This window comes from Crocodylus porosus, unplaced genomic scaffold, assembly GCF_001723895.1.
Source record: "Crocodylus porosus isolate Cpor-Errol unplaced genomic scaffold, CroPor_comp1, whole genome shotgun sequence".
NCBI lineage: Eukaryota > Metazoa > Chordata > Crocodylia > Crocodylidae > Crocodylus > Crocodylus porosus.
This window is the reverse complement of record NW_017728917.1, coordinates 26,183,609-26,209,321: the sequence shown is the minus strand read 5'-3', so window position 1 is coordinate 26,209,321 and position 25,713 is coordinate 26,183,609. Positions and strand designations below refer to the sequence as shown.

At 42.6% G+C, this 25,713-nt stretch overlaps 1 protein-coding gene across 1 annotated transcript in view; it reads right to left on the bottom strand.

Annotated features, from left to right (window-relative positions):
- Positions 1–25,713, bottom strand: part of PHF2 (PHD finger protein 2) — a 162,622-nt gene that overhangs the window by 96,242 nt on the left and 40,667 nt on the right. Inside the window, exon 2 of the mRNA XM_019536947.1 lies at positions 1,521–1,530. Within this exon, the coding sequence (XP_019392492.1) occupies positions 1,521–1,530 (10 nt within the window). The remainder of the gene's footprint in view (positions 1–1,520; positions 1,531–25,713) is intronic.

The window sequence follows — 25,713 nt, the reverse complement described above, 5'->3', positions numbered from 1 at the left end:
CCCTCCCTTCCCTTCTATAGGGAGTTGAGCTGAGGGTGGTGTGGCCAGGCCCTGGCAGGATTCTCTCATTAGGGAGGTCTGCCTGTATGGTTGCAGGCTTTTCCCCGCTGGGTGCTCAAGGGGCGAGAGTATTACCAGCCCCCAGCCCTGGGCTAGCACTCTGAGGCAAGGTGGGGTGTGCAGTGCCTACATTTGTTGATGATACAGAGCTTTTCAATCTTCCTCCCTACTTCATCATACTGTCTGCAGCAAACTGACAGGCGAGCAAGCCAGCCATGGGGCTGGTAACAGTCTTTATCACCTGATCAGCAAAAGAACAGCCTCTCTCCACATTACTTCAAACTTCTTAAACAGCTTACCTACTGACTTGTTGACTAGCTCCGAAAGCCCTACGTGATCACTATTCTGTCTGCCTATCTCAGTGCAATTGGAGAGAGAGACACACACAGGCACCTCTTGGCGTCAGCTAGCATACCGCATGGTGGCTATGGTCCACGCTGTAGCAGAGAGGAGGGAGGCATCTCTGCTTAAGCTGTGAGTGTGGGGGGTGGGGAAAACCAGCAGACACTGCTGTGCCTGCCAGTCTGTGCTGAGCTCCAGCCAGGGAGTAGGAGGGAAGGGGCCAGCCCTGCTGTGGAGCAGACAGCCTTGCTCAGCTCAGAGAGCATGCTGGGATGCTGGGGGACTCTGATTTAACTTAAACCAGCAAGGGGTCTGGGACAGACATTGCATAAACCAGTTTGAGCCAAATCAGTTAAGTCTAATACTACATCCAACCAGGTTTATCTCAGACCAGTTTCAGCCATTTTCAAATTGGTTTATGTGCACTGAACATCAGTTCTGTTACAAGTTTAAACCGGTTTCTGATCACTTAAACTGGTTTGCGTGTAATGTCTGTCCCTAGTCAAAATGGTTACCTCAATAGGCCTGACACAGGATCAGGCTTTGCAGTTTTGTCCCCCTTGGGAGCAATCACAATAGCAAGCAGCAGGCAAACAAAGGCAAATTATTACTCCTTTAGAACAAGAACATTTCAGAGAAAATGTATCTTAAAAGCAATGTGACAGACTGTAGGAATATCCAACTTTTCCCTAAGGCTTCCTGTTCCCTGGATCAGGGAGGGCACTGCTTCTTTACACTCCTACAGTCTCTCTCCCTGTCAGTCTGTCTCCCTATACAGTTTCTGGAAGCGATCCCACTTCTTCCTCTCAAAAGTGTTTTTCCGATGTACAGTTTCTGGCTATGAGAGTTAGGAAGGCTTAAAAGAAGAGACAGGATCCTTAAAACTAAAAGCTTGCCCCATTGTCTTTCAAGTGTGTGCTAGGAGGACCATATTTGCTCTTTCCATGCCCACTACTAAGTCAAATAAGTACAAGGATACAGAAAATACTAAAAAGCCCAGATAATTATGCAGTAATTTTACTTCACTAACCAGGTTTCCTATTCCTGCCATTGTTGAAATGCAAGTATTAATACATTATTACATAGCAGCTTCTTATCTGTCAGTCTGATCACCCAACGTGCCGTGAATTTCAGTTATTGATTACTCCCAATAACTCAACAACAACCAACTGACTAGGATTTAGTCCTAGGAAATACTCTGCCAATAATATTAATAATGAATAAACCAAAAATAAATGTTTGGTCTTCACAAAAAATTGTAAACAGTAAAAAGAGGCAAAATACTCAAATAAATGATTTGCTGTGAATTTTTTCATAGCAATCCTCCAATTGTGATACAAATGCACCCTACCTCACTGAACACCTCTGCAGAACACTTGTGAGAGGCAGGGATCACTTTCAAAATTCCTGCAGTAAAGAATGTGCCCTCAAGATGTGCACCCAAGATTCCAAGTGTGTAATCAGAAAAAAAAGAAATAGTTTGAAGAAGGATGCTTGATAATTTTTAAGGCAGTAATATACATGTTATAGATGCCTGGGAGAAGAACAACAGCCTCTTCGGTCCAATGCTTAACTTCAAACTAGAAATGCTGAGAGCGTGCATTCTCAAAATGACTCTCTCACAGGTGCGTGTCTTCTTATTTTATTTAACATGTTCATGGCCCCCGACTCTTTATTGCTAAAACTACCAGAACACTCATTTCCACCAAAAAAGTGAGAAATTCTTTAAAACCAAGTTTGGGTGAGGAGCTGGATGAGGTCTTTGTTTAGGAAGGAACACATGCAAAAAAACACTTCGCTGAATACGTCACGTAATTCCTAAAGTCCTCACGTAGCTTTTAATTCAGCCAACATTTCCACTGAAACTGTCTTTGAAGTTGCTTTACCTTGAGAAGTAGTAAGTAAAAATTAAGTAAGCACTTCACCAGTTTTACTTGCATGACTGAGTGGGTGTTTGAGCTGTGATTTTGTTCTATATGAGGCAAACAGATACAATTCTGCTGCTTTTTTCTAGACAGAAGTAAATAGGTCATGAAACAAACACAGAGATGTAATCTCTCTTTCACCCTTTCCTTCAAGCGATACACAGAACGTTTTTCAAAAGGAAAAGTGGTACCAAGGGAACAGGAAACCCAGGTAGAAAAAAACATTTTAAAACATTAGCATAAATATAGTATGTTTTTAGTACAATATGATTCCTCCCACAGCAGTATAAAAACCATAGCAATACATACTACACACTGAGCTATGTGTTTCTTGAAGTGCTCTCTTCTCTGGGGGCTGAATACTGATCACGTGATGCAGGAGTTACCATGATACAGTAGAAACAATACGGTTTTTTAACTGCTGAAGAAGTTAAAATGCCATGCAAAACAAACTCACAAAGCAAATACAATGAGCTACTTTTTGCTCTCACATGTATTGAATTCACTGTATTGACTTCTCTTTCATGCATCTGGTAGTTGAATTGGATGTGGTCATATCTTAATGGAAAGAGACCTAAATATGAACAAAAAAAAATTCTATCCTGAGACTGGTTAAAAAGAGTCCTAGAACCTCAAAAATCACCAAGTCTATTCCACTTCTTCCCACAGCCAGACATATTGTTTCATCTGAACTAATTTCTTCCTCAAGTTGCAGTGGAAGTTCTGTCTAAATATTTTCTACTTTATTTAGCCTATGATTGAACTGCACTGGGATATTTTTTTTCAAATTCATGAACGACACACACTGTTTACAGAATGAAACATCATGGCTCGCATCCTCCACACATAGAAATCAATGGCAGAATTTGCCAAATTTGTGATCTGGCCCTGTAACAGACAATAAAAATGAGAGATTCACTACTTCTGCTCCTAGCACACTTGTACGTGTACACACACTCATTAAACTAGAAAAGCCCCTAGCCATAGCCAGAGTGTTTATGCTATATAGAGGAGAAAAGCCAGAGGGAATTATATGCTACATAGAGGCGAAAAGCCAAAGCCACTACGGAATTATTACTACTGGTTTTACATGGAAGGTGCTCAAATGCTAATGGACTGGGAGGCTGTGCGTAAGTCTAGGACAGTGTCTACAGAGTGTAAGCCAGCTGCAGCTAGAAGCAGTATGTTAACATAGCCTTGCGCTTGGGCTAAATAGCCAGATACAGCACAGTTACAAGGCACAATGCTAAGGCAGAATTTGCATGTGTAAAACTAACTCAGATATATCTGCAATGGCACGGCCATGTGCTGTTTAGACTCCAGCATGTGAGTTTACACATTCTCAGCTTGTGGATTCACCTGGGGGATAAAGGTGTTCCTCTCTGTTGCTTTTCCATGAGTGCTTGATCATTATGTGTACTGTACACCTGCAGGCCCCCATGGTGTTTATTTCTCAGGGATATGAAATGTCTGAGGAAGTAGAGCAGATCAAAGGAAGGGGAGATTTCAGGGCAGTGGAAAAGGAAAGCAATGAACATGCTAAACACTTGTGGAACAGGCAGCAGATCACAGTGTGCTGGAGAAGAAAAGCAAAAAAGGCAGCAAAACAGGTACTTCAGCAGACTTTACAGCAAAGCAAAAGGTACCCCAATTGTTCTGTTTGTTACTGTCTCTGGCAGTCATAACCACACATATTTCTAAACCATGGTGTGGTATTGAACCAGAATCAAATGTAAGGACTGGCGTCAGATTAAGAACAAAGGAACTGCTGTGTTGCATATTATCCCAGTTCTGTCAGTTGGACCTTGGCTTGAAATAAATATTTAGCTGTATGCATTATATACACCCCCACCCCCACACACACATATGCATATATACACTTTTATTAAGTTTGTCTTGTTCTGAAAATGAATTAAGCTCTATATACAAAAATTAGGAAAATATCACAAAATTTACAAAACAGCTAAACCTCATCTATGTGGCACTCTAGGTGAGCATATCCAGAAAGTTCTGAAATACAAAAGATTTATGCCAGTTCAAAGCAACTGGCAAGGAAGAAGGATCACGACAAAGTTACTCAAAAGCTCTGCAGCACTGAAGAGTAAATAATCACAGTGCACATTTTGCTTTGTTTCTGTAATTACATTTATGAATGAAAATTCCCAGAGAAAAATCTTTAAGAAGAAGTTGAAGTTGGCTATAACATCACAATTACATTCCCATGATAATTTTGAACTTAAACAACCGTTAAACACCAAAGAATTCAGTTTTAAGAGTAAACTTACCAGAAATGCCGACCTAGAAACTATGAAAATTCAGCAAAGATGGTAAACTATAGCATTACAATGGCAAAAACTGTATCATACCCTTCTCACCTCTCTTCCTCATTCCAATTAAAAGTGGCCAAAACCAGGATATTTTTAGATTCTGGTGAACTCTGTTTTTAAGCTGCTATAATTTGCAAACACCCTTTTCCAATTCTGTTTACATCTGGTAACAATTTTAACCCATGCCTCAAAGCTGAGATCTGTGTATTTCAGAAGATGAGTCAAAATCAGGCTTGCAAACTTTAGTTTGGGAAGCGTTTTGTATTATACAATGAAAACCATTTGAGAGATGGGTCAGTGCACAAGTTTAAATTAAGGATTTGCAAATTAATCAAGTTTATACAAAATGATGGAAAGGAAAAAAGTTTACAGTAGAGATCCATGCAGAAAGACACCAGACACCAAAGGAAAAAGCACAGTCTAAATCCGTTATTAAAAAGAGCCCCAATACTTGCAGACCCAAGGTCACAGAATTCTCTTCAACTTCTCACTGGACTTCATTTACAGTTCTCAATGAAAAAGCTTTTCAAAGAGCGAGCCCTAAATTACCACACACAGTGAGTCACCTTAGCTTAAGGAGTAGAATTCTCCAGGGGCCAAGCCCTGAAATCTTTTTTAGGAGTCAGTTGTGCCTCCTCACCCCTTTTATATGGCTGGCTCTGTGGTGGTATTTGGAAGCAACAAGGAACTTCACACACTTGGTCTGGCCCATATAAGGGGCCTAGAACTGCAAGTCCTGTGCTTACACATGGGCTAGGGATAGAAGTTACACATAAACCAATTTAAGCGATCAGAAACTGGTTTAAACCTGTAACAGAACAGAAGCTCAGCGCAGATGCACCAGTTTCAAAATGGCTGAAACTGCTTTAAGATAAACCTAATTGACTGTAGTATCAGACTTCACTGATTTAGGTCACACCGGTTTATGAAACTTCTGTCCCAGACCCCTGCCTGGTTTAAGTTAAATCACAGTCCCCCAGCATCCCAGAAAGCTTTCCAGCCCTGGGCTGGGCTCTGCTGTCTGCTCCAGAGGACAGGGCTGGCCCCACCCCTCAGCTCCCTAGCCCCAGCAGTGAAGGCTTGCTGACAAGGGTTGGGGCAGGGGCAAGCCCAGCTGGGATATAGCACAGTCTGTGGGACAGACTGTTGCCACCTCCCCACAACAAACTCTGGCTGGGGTCTGGGGTCAGGGACAGGGGTTAAATACCCCTTCCCCTGCTCAAACTTACTGCTGGATGCAACTGTGTGTGGACTATAAATCCCAAAGGCACCTGGAAGCAGGAAGAGGAAATGATGAGCAACTCTGCAGAGTCCTACTGCTGTAAGTCTGGACTGCAAATCCCAGAGACCTTGGGGGCAGCAGGAAGAGGAAGTGAACACAAAGCCAGAAACCCCATGCTCTAGCGCTCCCCAGCTTCTGACCTGTGCTGCTGCTGTCACTTGGCTGCATTTCCTGAATCAAAGGTAAATGTCTGTTCACTTCTGTTTCAATATAATCTGTGCAGCTCAGACTAACCTACAAAGACTGAGAATCTATTCAGCCTCAGGCGTTTTGACTATCTGTACTTAGCCATGCAGTTCTGCTATAGAACAGCTCTTCCACCAAAGTGAGGAGGAGGATAGGTTCAGCAGTTGCTATAGCTCACTGTGCACCAGTTCTCCTGAGTGGGGAGTGTGTGCTGACCCAACAACTGTGGGAGACTTCAGTCTCTGGAACGAAAATGCATTCTAGGCCTCTCGGGGAGAACACAAGCATGGCATTGCTCTCTTATCATGGCGTCTGTGGAGCTACCATAATGTAGCCCTTCAAATTTACTCTCACCTTACTCAGCCAAAGCACTCATCAGCTTCATTTGTTCTCCTTTAACTTCAGAGCTCCAGAATCATGGATGCGAGTGAGGAAGGTGCACAATGAGCACACAGGAGCCAACTTTCAAGTTACATTAGAATCAAACCTTCTAGGAGAAACCGGAAGGAAAAGAAAGTCGGTCTGGATAAAATGACTGTTCCTGACAGATTTTGTGTTTTAAAAATCAGCTGTTCTGTTTAGCAGTAAGCAATAAAATGAGAAAGGCAAAGAAACAGAACATGAACGCTTCTCCAACACCACTGAAAAACAATGGCATGTTCTTTCAGCACTGTCCTTCTGTGCCTTTTCTATACTATTCTCTGTTGTCATTCCTTGTGTTGCTTGTTTATTCAGAGCTCTGATCATGGTACTAGATCCAGAGGGGCAACCCCTAAGTCTCTGCTGAGATCCAGGGGCCTAAGGATCTAGTCACATGGATCCACTTGCAGGAGCAGGGTCTTAAACTGTAAGTCCTATACAAGAGGGATTGTGACTAGAATGCTACGCGGTTACACCTCAGCACATCATCAAAAAAGGAATGTGGCCATTGGCATCATGCAAATAACAGAAAAATACACCTGAATATTTGAAAACACTATAATGCAAGTACTACAACTCAGAGGAATAATACAGTAAAACAGGCCATTTGTTCCATTTGATCATACTGATATAAGCAGACATGGTTATTTTAGCCCTCAGAAGACGGACTGGATTGACAAACTAAAGTCAAAAGTCTTCTGTCCACAGCAGAAGCTCATTTGTCTCGATCTTGACCTAAAGAAATCATCTCTAGGGTTCAAACTCCATTATGCCTTAGGCTAACAAGCTTGCCATTTAGTGCCAAATACGACAGCATTTTCTACGTGCAGGCACCCATCAGGTAGCAAGCGCACTGCGAGCAGCAACTCGAGTCACAGACCATACATGGCTTAAAATTGGTGGTTTCAAAATGGCATATATTAAAAGGCCCCATGCCATTTATACAAAATGTACATCTGGCAAATTTTATATATAAATAATAAGGTTACATTTTCTTCTCAGATTTTCTGATTTTTTTTTTTCCTTTGGGAGACTTGTGGTTTTAACAACATTAATTTCTAGTTGCCAACTTTGTCCTTATAAATGAGGTTGTTCATTAAATTAATGTTAAGTGATGAGCACTATAATTAGGAAACTTATTTAATATACACTGCATCCAAATCAAAGATTACCTGAGATATTCCCTTTCTTATTAAGAAGTAATCTGAAGGAAGACTTACTGGTTAGTTTAAGAGAGATTCAATTTCCCATTCCTATACCATGCAATGTATAGGCCAAAGGAATGCATCGCACACTGACATTTTTTAAACTCATTGTGGTACGATGTTTCTTGACCTTAGCTAATATATTAATACTTCAGAGAATGTGGAGAACAGTGTGTGTATTTTCCTGGGACTGGTGACAATAAATTAAGAGGAAAACAAAGGAACACAAAATAATGGGTTGGGAATAACTAAACACTGATAGAAGAAAAACGAGATGTCACAGCTTGATGACATGTTGCCCTGTATATAGCTCTTGTGGTTTACTGCATTCCACTACGAGCATGGCCTGACTGAGTATACACTTCTTGGACAACATTCTTTCAAAAAGATACTAATGATGGTGAAAATAGGTGCACCATAAATATTATGACTACTTTAAATGGGAGAGTTTCCCTGGGTAAACTACAGAGACTTAGACATTCATGGAGTTAACACAGGGATGAATCTGGCTACCTATATTTATTTGTATGAGGGCCTCAGTCTATGCAATATTGTACATATACTTAAGCATGTGGGAGGGGGATGCTAATGGCATCAGTTTAATACATGTTAAAGACCAACGATCTAATGTCTGCATTCTGCGATACTTATGTTGGCAGGTGCTACAGGCACTTCATGTTCACAGAGACCCACAAACAGCAGTTTCTAAAGCATTCTGACTGCTTTACTACATACTTGTCTGACTCTCACAATGGCTTTCATCAATATAGTGTCTAGGTGCATCGTAATCAGTTATACGTTTACCTCACCACACCCTGGGAGATAAGGAAGTGCTATTATCCCCATGTGACAGTCACAGAATTGAGACAAAGGGAAGTGTAAGTATTTTCTCCAAGTCATATAATGAGCCAGTAATGAAGACTTGGGTATTGAGTCCAGCTCTCCCAAGTCCCTGCTCTGAAGGGCAACATTAGCACAAAAAAAAAAAGAAAAAAAAAAGAAAAAAAAAAAAGTAAGTATAACTGACTATGAGTCACTTGGGCTGAAAAATTTTACGAAGTTTCCAGTTGGCAGAGGAATGAGGTTCTTGAAGAACTTCCCAGTAGAAAGGGAAAGGCAAAAAAACCCAATTGTTTTAAGACTGAAGCTGATAAATTTTGGAACAGGAATATTTGGTTAGAGTTGCCTGCAAGGGACTGTATCTGATGACCCACTAGGTCTCTTCCAGTCCTACATTCCTGTAATATTTAGCTTTCAGGGGGTGCATCTACATGACATGCCCACCGCACAGTCATTTAGTACAGCAATGAAGGAGCTCAAGGGCATGAAAGTTCCACCCTGAGCTGCACTGCAGTGTGCCAGATGCCTTCTGCCACCCCTACACACAAAGCACAGTCACATCTAAATCAGCCTAGTCCAATGCTGAACTCTTTTATAGACTTGCAAAGGGCTCTCTGCTGACCTTTGAACAGAGGTGGATCTGACCACATATTTTAATTTGATCATAATAGCAACAATTAAAAAGGCAGTACAAAAATTCAAGTAAACACGCAAGAGGAAAAAATTGGAGCCAAGAGCCAAAGTTGGAGCATTTCACAGCTTCCAAAGTTTGTGCTAGTACCAAAAGAATGAATGAAGAAAAGTCTATTTCTTTACAATCTTTAGACATGCTAGTGCTTCACCCTAAACTTCTTCCTTTGCCCCATCTTCTAACTTGTTCCACTCACACTAGCAAGACTCTTGCCTCAGCAAAACTCCCAGAGGATAATCGGATGAGATGCAGTTTCTTCCCTTGTTTTAATTCCCTTAAAAATCCTGCTCCATTCTACACAGTTAGTATTTGATTTAAAACAATAAAATTAACTGTATATAGGTTTGCCATACAGTTCCTGTTGAATACTTGCCCGACAGTGGTTTCAACCATTTTTCATTTGCAGACCCCTAAAAAATTTTGAATGGAAGTGTGGACCTCTTTGAATTGTAAGTGTGGGTATTCACATACTTTTTTTTGATCATAGTCATCTTTTGCAGACCCTTTGGACAGTCTCCCAGGAATCTGCAGACCACAGGTTAAAAACCACTGGCCTAATACATTGAGCAACGCTGTGAGAAGGTCACCTATAACAGAGGAAACACTGGGGAGATGCGTGCATGTATTTTGTTGAACAAAACCTCTTGCTATCTATGTGTTAAATTCATCATCATCATTGGCCATTCAGGTTGATTTTGCTCTCACACTTACACTAATATATAAGATATGTCTATAACTATCCAAAGTTCACTGGAGATACCATATTTACTCAAATACAAGATGAGTTTTTTTCCCCACTCAGCATGGGGGGGAAGTGCTATATCTTACATTTGCATACAAGGGAAACTTATTAAATACACGGTGGGTGGGTCTACATGTCGCCGTGCAGCAACGTTGCTACGGTGCCGTACTTTAGAACTTCCTTGCGGAAGTACTAAAGCACGGCACAATACAGGTGGTACTGCGTAGTGTGGCTATACCACGGGAGCGCACAGCTACAGCAATGTAGCTGGTGATCATGTCAACTTGTGTGATCTCTACATTGCCACTGTGTGCCGTACAGCAATGAAGCACATTGCTATGTTGCTGTAGGACAACATGTAGATGTGCCTGGTCTATCATTAAACTGCTGCCAAAAGTAGCATGTGCTCAGTAATAGAAAACAACTATGAAGTTGATTAAATCCAGCCAACACTGAGCATGACTATAAAACACATGGCCCATATTAGGCAAACATGCTGATGGGAACCTACCACAAGGATATGTTGGTACAGCTCACTGAATAAGACACATTGTAGTACCCGTAAAACCCAGCACAGTCCTCCTCAGCACTGACTCTTTTCCCAGTCCTGATGAGCCACTACAGTGCATAAATTTTGACTTCCGCTTCGCTCCCACAGCTGAGTTGTACCTTTCTTTCCCATTTCCAATGATTCCTGTTTCTTCACCAGCCTTAAATGTCTAGCAAACATCAACTAAACGGGGCCCCAAACCTCAACCCAGAATCCTTCTGGTACCCTCTCTCTCAACTTGTCACACATGATTAGTGTGGGCCCACCCTGCACGAGATGAAGCTGGATCAGGTTGCCCTGTGTCTCATATGCATATAAGTTTTTGGAGCCTCCTGGGACTCATGACGAGCACCTGGTTCCAGTCATGAATGGAGGCTAATTAGCACATGGATCCTTTATAGTGGGTATCTGGAGAATACATGCACACTGAGCAGTGCTGAGCTGTGGGGTCATCATGGTCTGAAATGCTGTTGACTGCTAGGACCCAGCCCAATGAACTATGTCATAAATCATGCGCCTTTTGGCTTTGGACTAATATCATGCATAGTTTGTACTATATACAAGTAGGTTCAAAAGTGCTGCTTAGAAGTATGGTCACAGAGTGCCTGTGCTACAACTTGCATCAGTTTTTAAAAAGGCAAAATGTATCGATTCTGGGTGAACTAAGTGTCTGAGTACTACAAGCATATTACTACAAGTGTCTGGGTACTACAAGCAAATCTATGTCAGGTCAGTGTTTTCAAATTTGCTCCTCACTCCCACATGCTCAGGGAGAGTAGGGTCTGACAGTAAGGAGATGGGGAAGAGGCTGCAGGAGGAAGAAGTTGGGAGGAGCCAGAGGGTAAGGAGGCTACCTGAGTCCTTAAGATTTATTTTCCCTGCTGTAGCAGTTGGAGAGGGAAAAATTCAGGCAAAACTCCATTTATTAGATTCTATGCCTGTAAAGTTGTAACAAGTTTATAAATGTTCCATATATAGAATCTAATTACTGGGGAGTCATCTATATTCAAGTAAATACAATACATCCATATAGCTGGAATCCAAGACCACTTAGTAGACAGGATGTTTCTCCTTGGATTACTTTGTTGATCCTGTCCCTCTTTCTTAGCAGTCTGCCAACACCCAGCCACATATCACTAAGCCATACAGAACATATGTGGAGACACCTGCTTAAAGGTGAATAAGGCCACATGAAGAAAGTATTCTAAAGATTTAGTCAAAACACTGGCATCCATACTTAGCAAACAAATTTATCAATCCCACTTAGCCTATGTGGTTAGAGCTGCGCTGGTTCCTCTTCTACTCATGCTGTTTCCTTCCTTCTACTTCCCAACACATGAAAGAAAACAAGCCAAGAGCCAAAAGAGAAAGAAGGAGACTTAGAAACAAACAAAATTAGACATGGGATTAAAAAAACAGCAACGCCATACTTTTACAAAAGTCCTCCCTGTTGCAATTCAGCCAACTAAATGGGAGTTACTCCATGGCAGATTCTGGTATCAGATAGTAATAAATCTCTGTGGATTTTAAGCATCTACCTCAGGGGCAGGCAATTATTTTGGGTGAAGGGCTGCTTACTGAGTTTTGGCAAGGCATCTCAAGGGCTGCATGACAGGCAGCCAGGGGCAGATAAATATTAACGTTCTACATTTTTAGGGGCCCCGTGGGCCGGATAGAATGGCCTGGTGGGCCACATCTGGCCCGCAGGCCACATTTTGCCCCTTCCCACCCCTAATTTTGCTTGATATAAAGAAAATGTTGCAAAGCACAAAAATACTCATCATCACCCTGTGGACTTCATTGCTGGAGCAAGTCATAAAGACAAGTAAGCTGGCTGGATAACTAAACCATTACAGGAACATTAAAGACACTCCACTGTATCTAAGCTCTTCAACATGATATTATGATGAAGGCAATAAAGCCTCATGCTGTAAAGTAAACTGATAGCCTACAGGTGTCAAAGAAGAATTTATGCATACATTTTTATCTCTAGCTATCATAAGTGTCTTGTGCACAATTTTCTGTTTCATCTTCTGCTGATATGTCAGGTATTGGCCAATACAATCCTGCTGAAGCAGACCACAGCATAGCATACACAGACCAACAACGGTGATTTTTTTTATAGTCTTTTACCATGAAAATATACTTAACATCAAACAAGCCGAATATTCAAAAAGTTCTTTGCAGTGGCCTGGCCAACACAAAACAGCACTATGCAGAATTGTGCAGAGGCACAGCTAGTTATCAGTGATAAAGAAGAATACAGACCATCACATTTGTTTCTGTTCTTTCCAAGTTTAATAACACTGTTATTTAAGTTTAGTAAGACTTCAGAAAGATTCAGTTTTCTGCTAGGAAGCTAAACTACAAGACAGGTAAACTGTACATGTCTGTTTGGCAATCTAGTATCTAGTACATTTGTTGGAAGTTCTCACAGGTGATCAATCCCAGTCATACTTTCCTTGTATTTCCCTTCAGAAGTCTGGAGAAGTGGCCTTTTGATACTACCTGAATATGTTTTATGTTAATGTGGAACAGAATAAAGCTTTCATCTGGCAGAGCTATTCAGCAGAAAAGGAGCATCCTAAGCGTATTGATGCAGATCTTTTAGTCTATAAATATTCAGCAGCTTTGGCACACTATTACCATCACACAGAGTATGAAATATAATAGAGAAAAAGAATAGGCAACCCCCAACCAGTGTCAAAGATCAAATATTAATGCAAAGTACCCATGGAGCACCTATAACAAAATATAGTCAGTGTGACGCTGAAGTCTGCTGGTCCACTGTAGAATATTTGTACTTTGCTAAGAACTGCAAATGGAACCCAATCCAATACCCACTAAAATTAACATGATCTTCCTGCAGGTTTCAATGCCTGCCTGCCTGCCCCCACAAGAGTCAACAGAACCGATAACCATCATGACCTTAATTTTAGCAGATGAGGCTTTGTCATATTGTATTAGCTACAAAACTTATTCTACTATACAGTCCAATGATACAATACAGATAATTACATAAAAATATTTGTAAAGCAAAATTAAAGCATCAGGAGGGGTATGTGCAAAAAATACTTGGTGATGCAAGTAATATTTTATACACCCTCTGATTTTCAGTAATCAACAAGGCACTAAGTACTGATGATAATGTGAATACACTGCGAGCTTCCTGCACTCATACAGCATTAACTAAATGTTGAGAGTTTAATCCCAGCATGCACTAGATCCAGTTTCACTAAGAACCACTCTCTCCTAAGTTTATTCTCTACTGTTCTGGTTAAGGTTCTGGAGGAGAGGACCCAAAACAATGCAAGACTAGGGACTGAAATGAGAATGAGCTGAGCTCTGATACAAAAACCACCCAAAAAGCCAATAAACTTATATTTGTATTTGTTCAGGAAGGAAAGCTTAATGTCCATTCACTAGTGTTTTATATCATTAAAATCCTCAGTGAGTTAGGGAGTGTGCAAGAACAGAAGCGTTCCTGTGTTGGTTTCAGTGGGCAACTGTTGTGTGCACCAATTGTGCTAACTCATAAAGAGCTCTTTCTAACTAAGACCAGCTTTTTTGTTTACACATGCCTCTGCCTCATCATTTGAATCTTGCTGTAGAAGATGTCTTTCTTTACACCTATAAAAACACACTGTTTTTAGGTTTCTTTGCCTCCCAAACATTCAACGTGTGTTTTCTTTTTGTATCTGATATGCTAGTTGAAGCAGTAGAGAAAAATCACCTTGATGAGCATACTGTAGAGGGGAAGAATACAATTGTAGTTAAGGTACTGAACTAGGATTTTGGAGATCCGGTTTAATTCCTGAATTACAATGTCTACAGTCATTTTTATCTCAGATCCCTATTCATGCAACAAGATTTCTTTCTTTCTTCTGCCCCTTGTCTGTCTAATATATGCAGATTATAAGCACTTTAGGAAAGAGACTGTCCTCTGTACATGCATATACAGCACAAAGCACATTGGGCACTACTCTTGGTTAGGAAATCTAAAGTCAACTGAAATATAAAGAATAAAGAATAATGATATGGAACCAAAAAGCAATCAATATGTAGCAAACCCCCCAGTTTTTCTTTTTTTTTTTAATTTTAAAACACATTCCCTCCCCTTCCCCAACCATTTCTGACTTTTTCTCTCCCTCTCTATTCCCTATAGATAAGTATAATTGAGCTAAGAAATAGGATAAGCTTCAGCATTTTATTTTGGTAGCAAGTTGTATTTGTTTTGTTTTTTCTCCTTCTTTATATTGTACAGTTATTATGTTTACATTGATATATACTTTTTCATATTACTCTTTTACTGGTACTATATGATTTAGCCCTATATATATATAAGTTAGCATAAGTCATGTCAAGTTTCCATCTTGCGTCCCCTGATGTCATAACCTATACCTCATACCTATCCCTCCTGTGTAACTTGGTTCCTGGATGAATGGGGATGAATGAGGGTGCTTGAGAGACAATGGCAGTAGGTGTAAAAATAGCTCCCTTTGAATGACCGAACCATCAACGCCAATACCAGGACCAACGACCCAGCCCTTGGTACCACCCTCAGCATTCAAGAAACAAAAGATGAGGCAACCCACCATTGTGCCAGGCTGCACATGCTCAGTAAGAACATCTGGAACCTTCTGGAACAGGACTGACATTGCCTGGACAGGCCTTTCCCACAGGAGATCAGAGGTAGTCTGCCCCATAAAAAGGGGTTGTGAAGACTGACTCCTTGGGACGCCCTCTCCATCTGGACCAGCACCATGCCATACCACCTATCCACCCAGAGGCCCTGCTGGTGACCACCCCCCTCTGGACAACACCTACTGGGCAAAGACCCCTTTCTAGCCTGGATAGGTAGCTATCACCCCCCACCCTCTCTTCAACCAAGGACTTGGACTTGGCTTCTCTTCCCCACCTGGACTCCAACCCTTCCACTAAGTCTTTTTCTCCTGCTGCCAGTGTGTGTGTGTGTGTGTGTGTGTGTGTGTGTGTGTGTGTGTGTGTGTGAGAACCAATAACTTCATGGGGCTGTGTAGTGTGTTGTTTGTTTAATAAAACTGTTATTTGGACCCCTGAGTTGGGTCTGCTTTACTACAGTCCAGACCTGCTCCAATCTATGCTCCTTGCCCCTCTAACTTCTGTCTCATTTCTCCCTCTCCTGCTTCTGGCTCACCACCATCTTCAACACCTGTCCTGAGCTCTTCTCTGCCTACAAAACCTCTGTTTCTTTGCCACTGTCTTATCCCCACAGCCTTTTCCCCTGAGCTCCCAGGTTTCTGCCTCAGTTTCTTTCCTGGCTATCTTTTTCTTGCCACCACTTATCTGCCTCCTCTCCCCATAGCTCAGCTGTCTGCCTCAGTTTCCAGCCCCAAACTCCCAGGTTTCTGTCTCTCTCTCTTTCCTGGCTGTCTCCTCCTTGCCACCAGGCTTTTTTTTTCCCTTTGCACCAATGACCTTGAGTAACCCTGGGGCCACTTGACCTTAAGGAAACCAAAGCCTCAGTTCCTCAGTCAGCTTCTCTCTAGTCCACCAGTTCTAATCCCAGTTCTGGCAAATTTCACTCCCTACATTTTAACTCTCTCTCTCACCTTATCCTTCCCCCAAGTATCCCAGGTACCCCAAGCACACACATACATACCATACCACCCAAGTTAGGAACTCACCTGTGTGTATATGTAGGTGGGTTGTCTGTGTGTGAACTGGTGTGTGTGTGTGTGTGTGTACACACACACACACACACACACACACCATTGTGTGCATGATATACAAATTAGTGATCTGTGTATGTGTACTGAATGTGCAGGTATGGACAATTGATTTTTATCTAACTTTTGGGGTGTATAGTGTATGTGCTTGAATTGGTGATAGATATGCATGTGCCTAGGCTAGTTTGGATGTGTATGTGCCTGAGTTGGTAGTGTGTGTGTATGCACCCAACTGATTTGTGTGTTTGTATACATGCAATTGTGCCACACCCTCCTAATAGCGCAATATTGAGACCCTGAGAGTTGGCCTGACCCCACAGGGCAACAAATACATACTAGGAAGCTCACCTAACATAAAGGTGGGGGGTCACCACTTAGGATGATTCATCCTCACGCAACTATGGCCTGATTGGTCATCCCTTTCTTGATGCCCATTGGTCCATGCACACAGAAGGCAGGAAGCCACTTGGACACTTAAAGAATTTGCAAGGAAACAGCATTGGTCTGCTTAGCATTATCTATCCTTAAGCCATCAATGACCACTCCTGCTCTTGCCTGATGCATGGCCCTGACATCCTGACTCTGACCTCAGACCTTACTGCTTAGCTGATATACAGCTATAGTGTCTATTTTTAATTTGTATTCTTTTCCCGCACTCAGCACCAGCTTTGTCCTTGCCAGCAAGCAGGGAATCAGGGCTGTGCACTGCCCCCTGCCTGGGGGGCACCGGGTGTCAGTGGGCGCAGGAGCCAGCGGGAACATGGGGCCTGCACTGGTGTCCCGGGGCCAGTGCCAGTGGGGCCCAGAACAGGGAGGCAGGATCACAGGGTCACGGCCGGCAGGCACTCTATGGAGCCAGGCCAGCTCCCCACTTTCCCTGCTGGTGCAGCACAGCCTGGCTCCACTGACCCCTACCAACCTGTGCCCCGCTTTGGGCGCTGGCCCTGGGACATTGGTCCCAAGACAATGACCAGGGGGCAGGGCACCTATCAAGGGGCGGGGCTACTCATGTGGCCCTTGACAGCCTGCCAAAACTGGATAAGCGGCCCTCCGTCCAAAATAATTGCCCACCCCTGCAGTAAAGGAAACCTGAGAAGCCTTGTAACTGGGTATTGCCGCTGAAGTCAAATGTGACTGAGTAAACACAATTCACCTGTACAGATGATACAGAAGAAAGCAAGGTGAGTCACTGCAGAAGATACGCTTCAGATAAGATATGCTGTACACATTTTCTAGAATCTGAGGAAGGTGTTTTCTATATCTTATAATAAGACAGATTCAGTCTATTTCAAGAAAGTTTCCATGGGTTTTTTGGGGTAAATGAGATCTCTTTTATTAGAACAACTGAGTAGTTGGAAAAAAGTTCTTGGCAAACTTTTGGACACAGTCACCCTTCTTCAGGGTGAAGAAGGGTAACTGCCTGAAGAAGAGTGAATGCCTGCTCTTGAAAGCTTGCAAAGAACTTTTTTCCAACTACTCAGTTGGTCTAATAACAGAGATCACATCTACCCAAAGAACCTTGCCTGCCAAGGAAGGTTCAGTTCATGGAATGATGGCTATGTGAGATGTCAGTTTTTACTGACAATATTTAGTCTGCAGCAGCTTTGCAGAGTTTATACCCATGTGTGATTTTTGAATCTTGTTAATACTTTGCTGTCTTAGTCTTGTCATCAGCCTGTACGCATACAATGCTCACGTAAAAGTTTTGCTCATCACAGGAGGGACTGGGCTGATTTTAGTTACTCTTTCCCAGCTGATTCTGAGTCTACATCTTCACGAGTCAACTTGGTCAATACCAGCGTCCTCACCCCTACTATTCAGCCATTTGTCCACCTTTCAGACACACACTCACAAAAGCAGATCATTTAGAGCAGGGATGTGCAAGCCTTTAGAGCTACAGAGCCAAACTAGGAGTGAAGTGATGCATAGAGACCAGAGCACAGGACTGGACTAAGCCAATTGCATTACTTGCAGTTCAGGATAAAGTTCACAGATAGCACTGACAATACCCAATTCAACACCAGAGGCTGACAGAAGTGATCACAATTCTGGTAGCTTTATGGGAGGGGATTCACCGTAAAACACAGGCGGTGGGCTGCATACAATATAAGTTTTAGTATACACTGCAGAGGCTAGTGATGCAAGCTGCAAACTCTAGATAATCTCAGAGCTCTGAATACACTTATTAGAAGTCTCTGCTGTTCTGTGCAAGGAATATCAGTCATTACTACAGCAGTACACATTTTTCTGTCTACAGCCCAGACTCATCATGTTCTTTAGTGGCCAAAGAAAACACTGTGTTTGTTCACAATAACTGGTTTACTGCAATTTACTAAAAATATACTAAATTTTACAGATGCCAAAGACCTGGCTTGAAAATACTTTAGAAGAAGCAGCTGAATGGTGTAGTAAATTAATCCATACAACAGTGCCTCCAAACTTGAAGTTCCTCTGTTATTAATATCTGAACTACAAATGGAGGAAAACACAAAGTCATTACCCACACAAAATTCCCACAGAACTCACTAGGAGATCTGCATGAGCAAAGGCTAAACCCAGAAACTGGGTACTGACCTTGAAAGCTGCCCTGAATTTAAACTCCTTAGCATTTTAAAGATCAGAAACCAAAAAAGGTTTGAATTAAATACAAGATCTCCTCTCCCTATTGACTGGCTTTCTATATCTCACCTGAATGCTTATGCAGTCCTCCAGATAACCACAAAGCTCTGGGCATGCTTGCTTCATGTACCAAGACTTTTTTAAATGAAACACAGTAGTGGATCAACCAAAACAAGTCAGTATTTACCAGCTGCAGGTAGTTAAGTGATGAAATCCTTCCGTATCCGAAAAAGTGACAGCTACATTATTGAAAGCAAGGCAAGAAAAGGATGAAAATAAGAAGACACATGTTCATTTCCATCTGCCTGCTGAAAAGCTTTGGGGCCACATTGTGGCCTGTGCTGTGTGGGTGGACTAATGGCAGGGGGGAAGGGAGAGAGGTTTAATGGCAGGGAGGGTTAAATGGGCAGCAGCCAGGGAGGATTCCCTGCTAACTTATGAACCTATTCTGGCACTATGCGACAAGAGAGGAGGATCAGGCTTCAAGGCTCCTATTATTTATGCTGTGGCTAGAGGATGTTCTATGGGAACCCAAAATGTTTCTCTTTTAGCAGGAAAAAGAGTCTGATCAAATGTGCACATAATCCAGGTAAGTCAACCTACCTTGTCTGGGTAGAAATAGACTGTCAGCTTCTTTGCACCTAGTCCATATCCCACCACTACTACCCTTTCAAATGGCACGCCATGTGACAAATCTTAATACTAGTAAGCAAGGCTGAACACAGTCCTCCATATCCTATCACAGAAGCACACTGCATTGTGTTATGAATGATATTACTTTTTAAGAGGCTCCATCATGAACCAGAGCTTCCACAATGGACTGAGGCACCATTGAGCGAGGTGCGATGATCACATAGGGTTACTGCAATACTTTACAGTTGTTTTCTTACTGAATGCTTTAAAAAAAAACCAACCATATAAACACACCCCCACAAAATGAACAGGAGCATGTAACATGAATACTGCAAAATAGAAAGCACTGCAGGTGCTAGAGACAATTCTTCTTCCACTCCTGTCATCCTTCTTCACTTCATCTTTCCAGCTTATTCTCTCTCACTCTCATGTGAAAGCAGATTATTTCTCCTTTCCCTTGAGCTATCAATATCTCTTCTGATCTGCTGTCATTTAACTCTTCAATTATGCTGTTTACAGTGACTCTGTAAAGTGCCTTCAAATTCACTTTGTATGAGAGATAATATCAAGATAGTCTTGTGTTACATCTCACTAACAAAAGTAGCATGTACCATTCATAAAAAGGGAGCACATGAAGAATGATTGTGATTCAACCTTCATTTCTTGACATAAATGTAGCATTTTTTTTTTTTGACAGAGTATGGGTCAGACCTACTGGAGAAAAGCAGTGTATATTATGCAGCAAGTTACTCTTTTTTCCCCTTGGCAGAAACAAAAATGTTACTATTTTATAAGTGAAATGTTATGTAGTATGAAAAAATGTAAAACAGTCAAATAGACATACATAAGGCAGCTGAATCGCCACAATTTAAAGTTATTATAACATCAACAATTTCAGCTGGCATCATCCTGTTAATTGTCCTGCTTCAAAGTGGTGCATTTTACAGACTAATATATTTCCCAAAGCCAAAGACACAAACTCAAAATCAGCGGTTCCAGCAACGATCCTTACTCCCCACCACAGAAGGGCAGAGTTCTGAAGGACTGGCTATGATGTCATATCATATTTTAGTTTTCAGTGGGCATATCTACACATCACCATGCAGCAATGTTGCTATGACGCTGTGCTTTAGTACTTCCAAAAGGAAGTACTAAAGCACAGCGCAGTATGGGTGGTTACTGCACTGTGCACATGGCACACAGGTAAATTTTGCCGCTATTGCAACGTAGTGGTACACTATACCTGGGGAGTGCACCACTCCAGCAATGTAGCTAACAATCACATGTAGAAACGTGATCACTACGTTGCCCTAGCATGCTGTACATCACCATAGGGCAACATGTACACACACCCAGTATATAACCACAAGAATTAATTCCTCACCCATGATATTTATAAACAAAGATTTGACTTCTGATAGGCCAAATCCTGCAAGCTGACTTTCAGTTAGATCATGCCTCCTTGTTGTAAAAGCTGACTAAAGTTGGTGGAGATCTAAGCCCTTTGTCCTTACACAAGCAAACTGTCCATTGCTTCTGCAATTGATATACCTTGGAGTTTGGACTGAGTGGGCGTATCCAGATGAGCGCCCACGTGCCTCTTGCTGCATCTCAAAGCCTTTTTTAGATGCTGCAAGAGGCATGTGTGGGAACAAAAAAACAATCCCTGTGCTGCAAATTTGCAGGGTGGAAAGAAAATCAGACCCCAGAATATTCAGGGGTCCAAAAATACCCCAGGGGAAATACCCCAATGGCTGCCGCTACTGCCCAGGGTTTTTTTTTTTTAAGTGCAGGGCTTTTTTTTTTTTTTTTAAACTCCTGGGACACTGGGGCAGCCATTGATGGGGCTGGGAGAGCAAACTGGGGGTTGGAGCTGGGTGGGGCAGCCATTGGGGGGGTGGGCTGCAGGAGCCAGCTGGGGATGAGGCCAGGCAGGGCAGCAATCCGCGGGGCTGGGAAAGCAAGTCCACATGGGCCCTGTGGTGGGGTAGGCCATGCTGAGGGGTTGTGGCCCCTGTGGGGGGGCTTCACCCTGCAGGGGACCCACCCCTCCTAAGCAGCTCCCCCCCACAGTCCCCCCATGATCTACCCACACCTACCCACATACTCTACAGCCCCCCCCATCCCACCACAGCCACCCCCATCCTCTGACCCCTCTTCCTACCCCACTCCTGCAAACCCCACATCCTCCCAGCACACACTTTGCATGCCCAGCTGCCAGACAGGATGAGACTTGGTGGCAGGAGCCATGGCTGCAGGGGCAGCTGTCCCCACATCCTGGTTAGTGAAGGGGAAAGGGGGAGCTCTAATTGCTCTATAGTAAGAAAACTAAAGGTAAACAGCAAAATACAGGTATTTAGAATTAATTTTCTTATTATGATAGAGACACTAGTAGACTTCCAAATTGCTTTAACACTGTAGATATATCAATAAAATACTACCCAACTGATTGTACTTGCACTCTCTCTCTCTCTTTCTCTCTCTATATATATAGATAGATAGATAGATAGATAGATAGATAGATAGATAGATAGATATAGTGGTCTTTTATTTTAATTGTGGAAGAACATGGATTTTGGGATATTTTACAGAGTAACTTTGGGATTTTTTTTATCTGGGATTTTTCAGTTTTCAAATAGGGAACATCACAATTGATGCTAGGGAGGCCAGTGGCATCTTGGACCCAGCTGGAGGTGGCTGACCTCCTTGCCAACTGGGGCCAGGAGGACATGCTCTGACAGTTCAAAGAAGGCCACCACACCTGGAACATCTTCTGGGTGATAGCTGCCCAGATGGCCGGGCAGGGACACTCATGGCAGTAGTGCCACACAAAGGCCAACTCTGTAGCCATAGCCTACTGGCAGCTGGATCAGAGGGGCAGATGCCTCTACTAGCTGTGCAGTCCCCATCTGAGTCTGGCAGGTGTGCAGCAGGTCACAGCCAGGCAGCAGCCCCCACTGCCAGACTGCTGCAGCAGCCCCACTGCCAGACTGCTGCAGTGGGTAGAGGGTACAGGGAACTCTCAGGGCTGCTGCAGCAGTCCAGCTGGCACAAGGGGTTGTGTCCCCAGGCACCAATTGGCTGGGCCCCAGAAGCTCCTGACAGCGAGTAGGCCTGAGCTACTTGCCAGGGCAGCTTTTTGTACTGATGGGGCCAGTACAGGGCAGCTTTTTACACACCTGGCCCCAGGCTCTAACTCTCCCTGGCTGCAGATCTGGGAGGAGCCAAGCAGGGTTATTTTGCTCCAAGTGGTACAACATGCACCACACCAAAGCACATGTCCTGGTATGTGCACTGAAGCAAAAATCCCTGGCTCAAATTTGCACCACTTCTATTTGAGCTCCTGCAAGTGCACGTGCCTGAATGTGTGGACGTGCCCAATGAGGGCTTTAAGGTACAGAATACAAAGAGTGACCAACTACATGTGGCATAGTCCTTAGCTCCACCCCAGTCTGTGTTTATTATTCTAGGGATGCAGAGAAGCTGAAAATTCAGCATAGCTGGCCAGCTACAGGTTCCCATAGTGCGCAATCATTCTTGGGTGGCACAGGAACCATGTTAGGAAATACCTCCTGAATTTCCTCTTTCCAAAGCCACTGTGTTGCAGCTGGGGTAAGTGGGCTGAGAGTAGGACACTTTTGTACTCCTGCCATCACTGAACGATGCACTGCACACTCCACCTTCCCACTTTCACACTGCTGGGCCCAACTGGTCAATGGAAGTTTTATCACTGACTTCTTCCAGGCCAGGATTTTGTCCCCGATATTGTCGGGAACAGTTCTGAGGCTGCTCTAAATTACATAAGGCAGGAGGATAGCACAGAACTAACCCTGACAGAGACTGACAAACAGGAGCCACACTGCTCACCGGTTGCTGCTGATGGAGCTGACAGCATTTACCTTTTAATATAATGCAAATAGATTTCTGCAATATAATGCAAAGCAATCTTTAAAACAATGTGCATTTGTTGTTTATTTTCCCTTTGTTATTGTAGGGTCTTAATTATGTGTAAAACTAATGGAGCTTTAAATTTAAAAAATGAAAAGATTTATGTAAAACATTACAGAGACTTTTGCAAATGGGCTTGGAAAAGATTAAGTACAGCTTTGAGTATCCCTTTAGCTTTGGGGTTTTTTTCAAAACTGGTGTTAAAGAAATATGCTATAAACATCACCACAGCAGGCTCTTACCGCCACAGTAAAATGATCAAGTAAAAATAGTCACGAAAAATCCATGACTTTTTATAAAACTGCCCATAATGTTGGAATATTATGAACCCATGACTGCACTTTTGATAGATTCCATAGTGATTTTCATTTTATAACCTGCACTTTAACAGTAACACTGCACCGTGTAACACTCCTCCCTTTCATTGCCACAGCTGAGGCTCTAAATCATGCAGAACAACTATGCTGTAGTTCAGTAGAATGATGACAGTAGGTATATTGGAAAGTCTACTCTTGGGGATACCAATTTTACTGGTGAGCAGGTTAATATGCTGTTTCTCTTCTCAGATGGCACAATGCTAGGTCGCAGGATATGCAGGCATTAGCCCCTGGTGAGGATGGGTAAATCACAGGATCTGTTATGTTTCCTCAGTCGCAAAAATAGGCCCCACTGCTGTCTGTAACATTCCAACTTTGGTAAATGGCAGGAAAACTTGCAGTTGATCAGCTTCACCTAGTGATTAGGCAGCCAATGAATATTTTAAGGGAAATTCCAGATAGCTCAAAACAGAAATCAGAGAATGTCCATTACTATACATTTCAACTTAAACTGTTGCACCATCATGGAGTACTATTTATATAAAGCAAAATACCTTACTCAGGCTACGTATCCTAGACTGACAACCAACAGGATCATTACTACATGCTTATCTTGCACCTCCACTTTCTTGGCAGCAAACATCCATAACCCACAAAGCACCATGATTACTCAGAAGCCCTATCCTCTTCCACTCTCCAGACGTGATTTTGGCCCTTAACATGGTAGTTACATATCCTGAGAGAGAGAGAACTGTCTCACCATAAACCAGCTCACAAAACAGCACTCAGGAAGGAACCATCAGTTAAAGCCACTTGCTTTCATTGACAATTTTTGTTCCTGATCTTCTCTAAATATATGTTTCACTCTAAGAAAGAGCGGGTCACATCTTCAGCTGACGAAACTTGGCATAGCTCCATTAAAGTCAACTATGTCAATTTACATCCGCTGATAATTTGGCCCTTATCTGTAACTATTTTCCCTTGTTTCCTTTCCTATCCACAGCCCCCACCACAGGCACATATGTGCTTCTAGCTTCATTTCATTCACTCAGAAATGGGCAAACAGCTGCTTCCGAAGCTAACAGAAATGCTGCTCCTTGGCTTGGCAGCGAGATGTGCTCTTGACTAAAACAAGCAGCTGCCTCCCATAGACAAACCACATGGACTGCAGTGATTTCGACTCTAGCTATGAGAGGAAAACATATTTACCACATTTTAAAATAAATTTTGCACTTGGGTTGTGCGCTGTTTGTGGTAGGACCAGGGCTTCCTGCTAAAAAGTGTGGGGTGGCATTTATATACATGTGTGTAGGCTTCTGTACAATACCTGATAGACAGTCTCTGAATACAGTCTCTTGCCCATAAATCTTGTCCTGTAACAAATTACCATGCTTTTTGTAATTTTAATACCTACATTCTCAGTAGCCACACAACTCTGACAGGGGTTGATTTTTCTTACCCTTGTTTTTAGCTCAGAAGTTAGTTTTGCTTTTGGTGAGAAATTTAAAAGGAAACTCTTTAAAACCTGTTTCAATGACTAACTTGACAAGAAACAGCATTTTTCCATTGTTCAAATGCTTTTTCCATACCAAATTAACAAAACTGGTTTGAATTTTAAATTTCAGGTTGGTCCATCTGTTTGCATGCCAGAAGGATACTTGGTTATATTTGGAAAAGATAGCCTGAAAAATAGTGAAAGTCTGGAACTAGGGGTACACCAATAAAAATCTGGGGGGCTGATACCGATAGTGGATATTTAAGGAGGCATATCAGCCAATACCGATCAGATATCCGATACAGCTGCCACCAGGTGGTAAATCTGTTGTGGTGGAAGGGGAGGGGGGAGGGAAGGGGCATGGGGTGCAGATCAGTGCCCCCCACAGTGAGGGAGAGAAGGGGCAGGTGCTGCTTACACAGT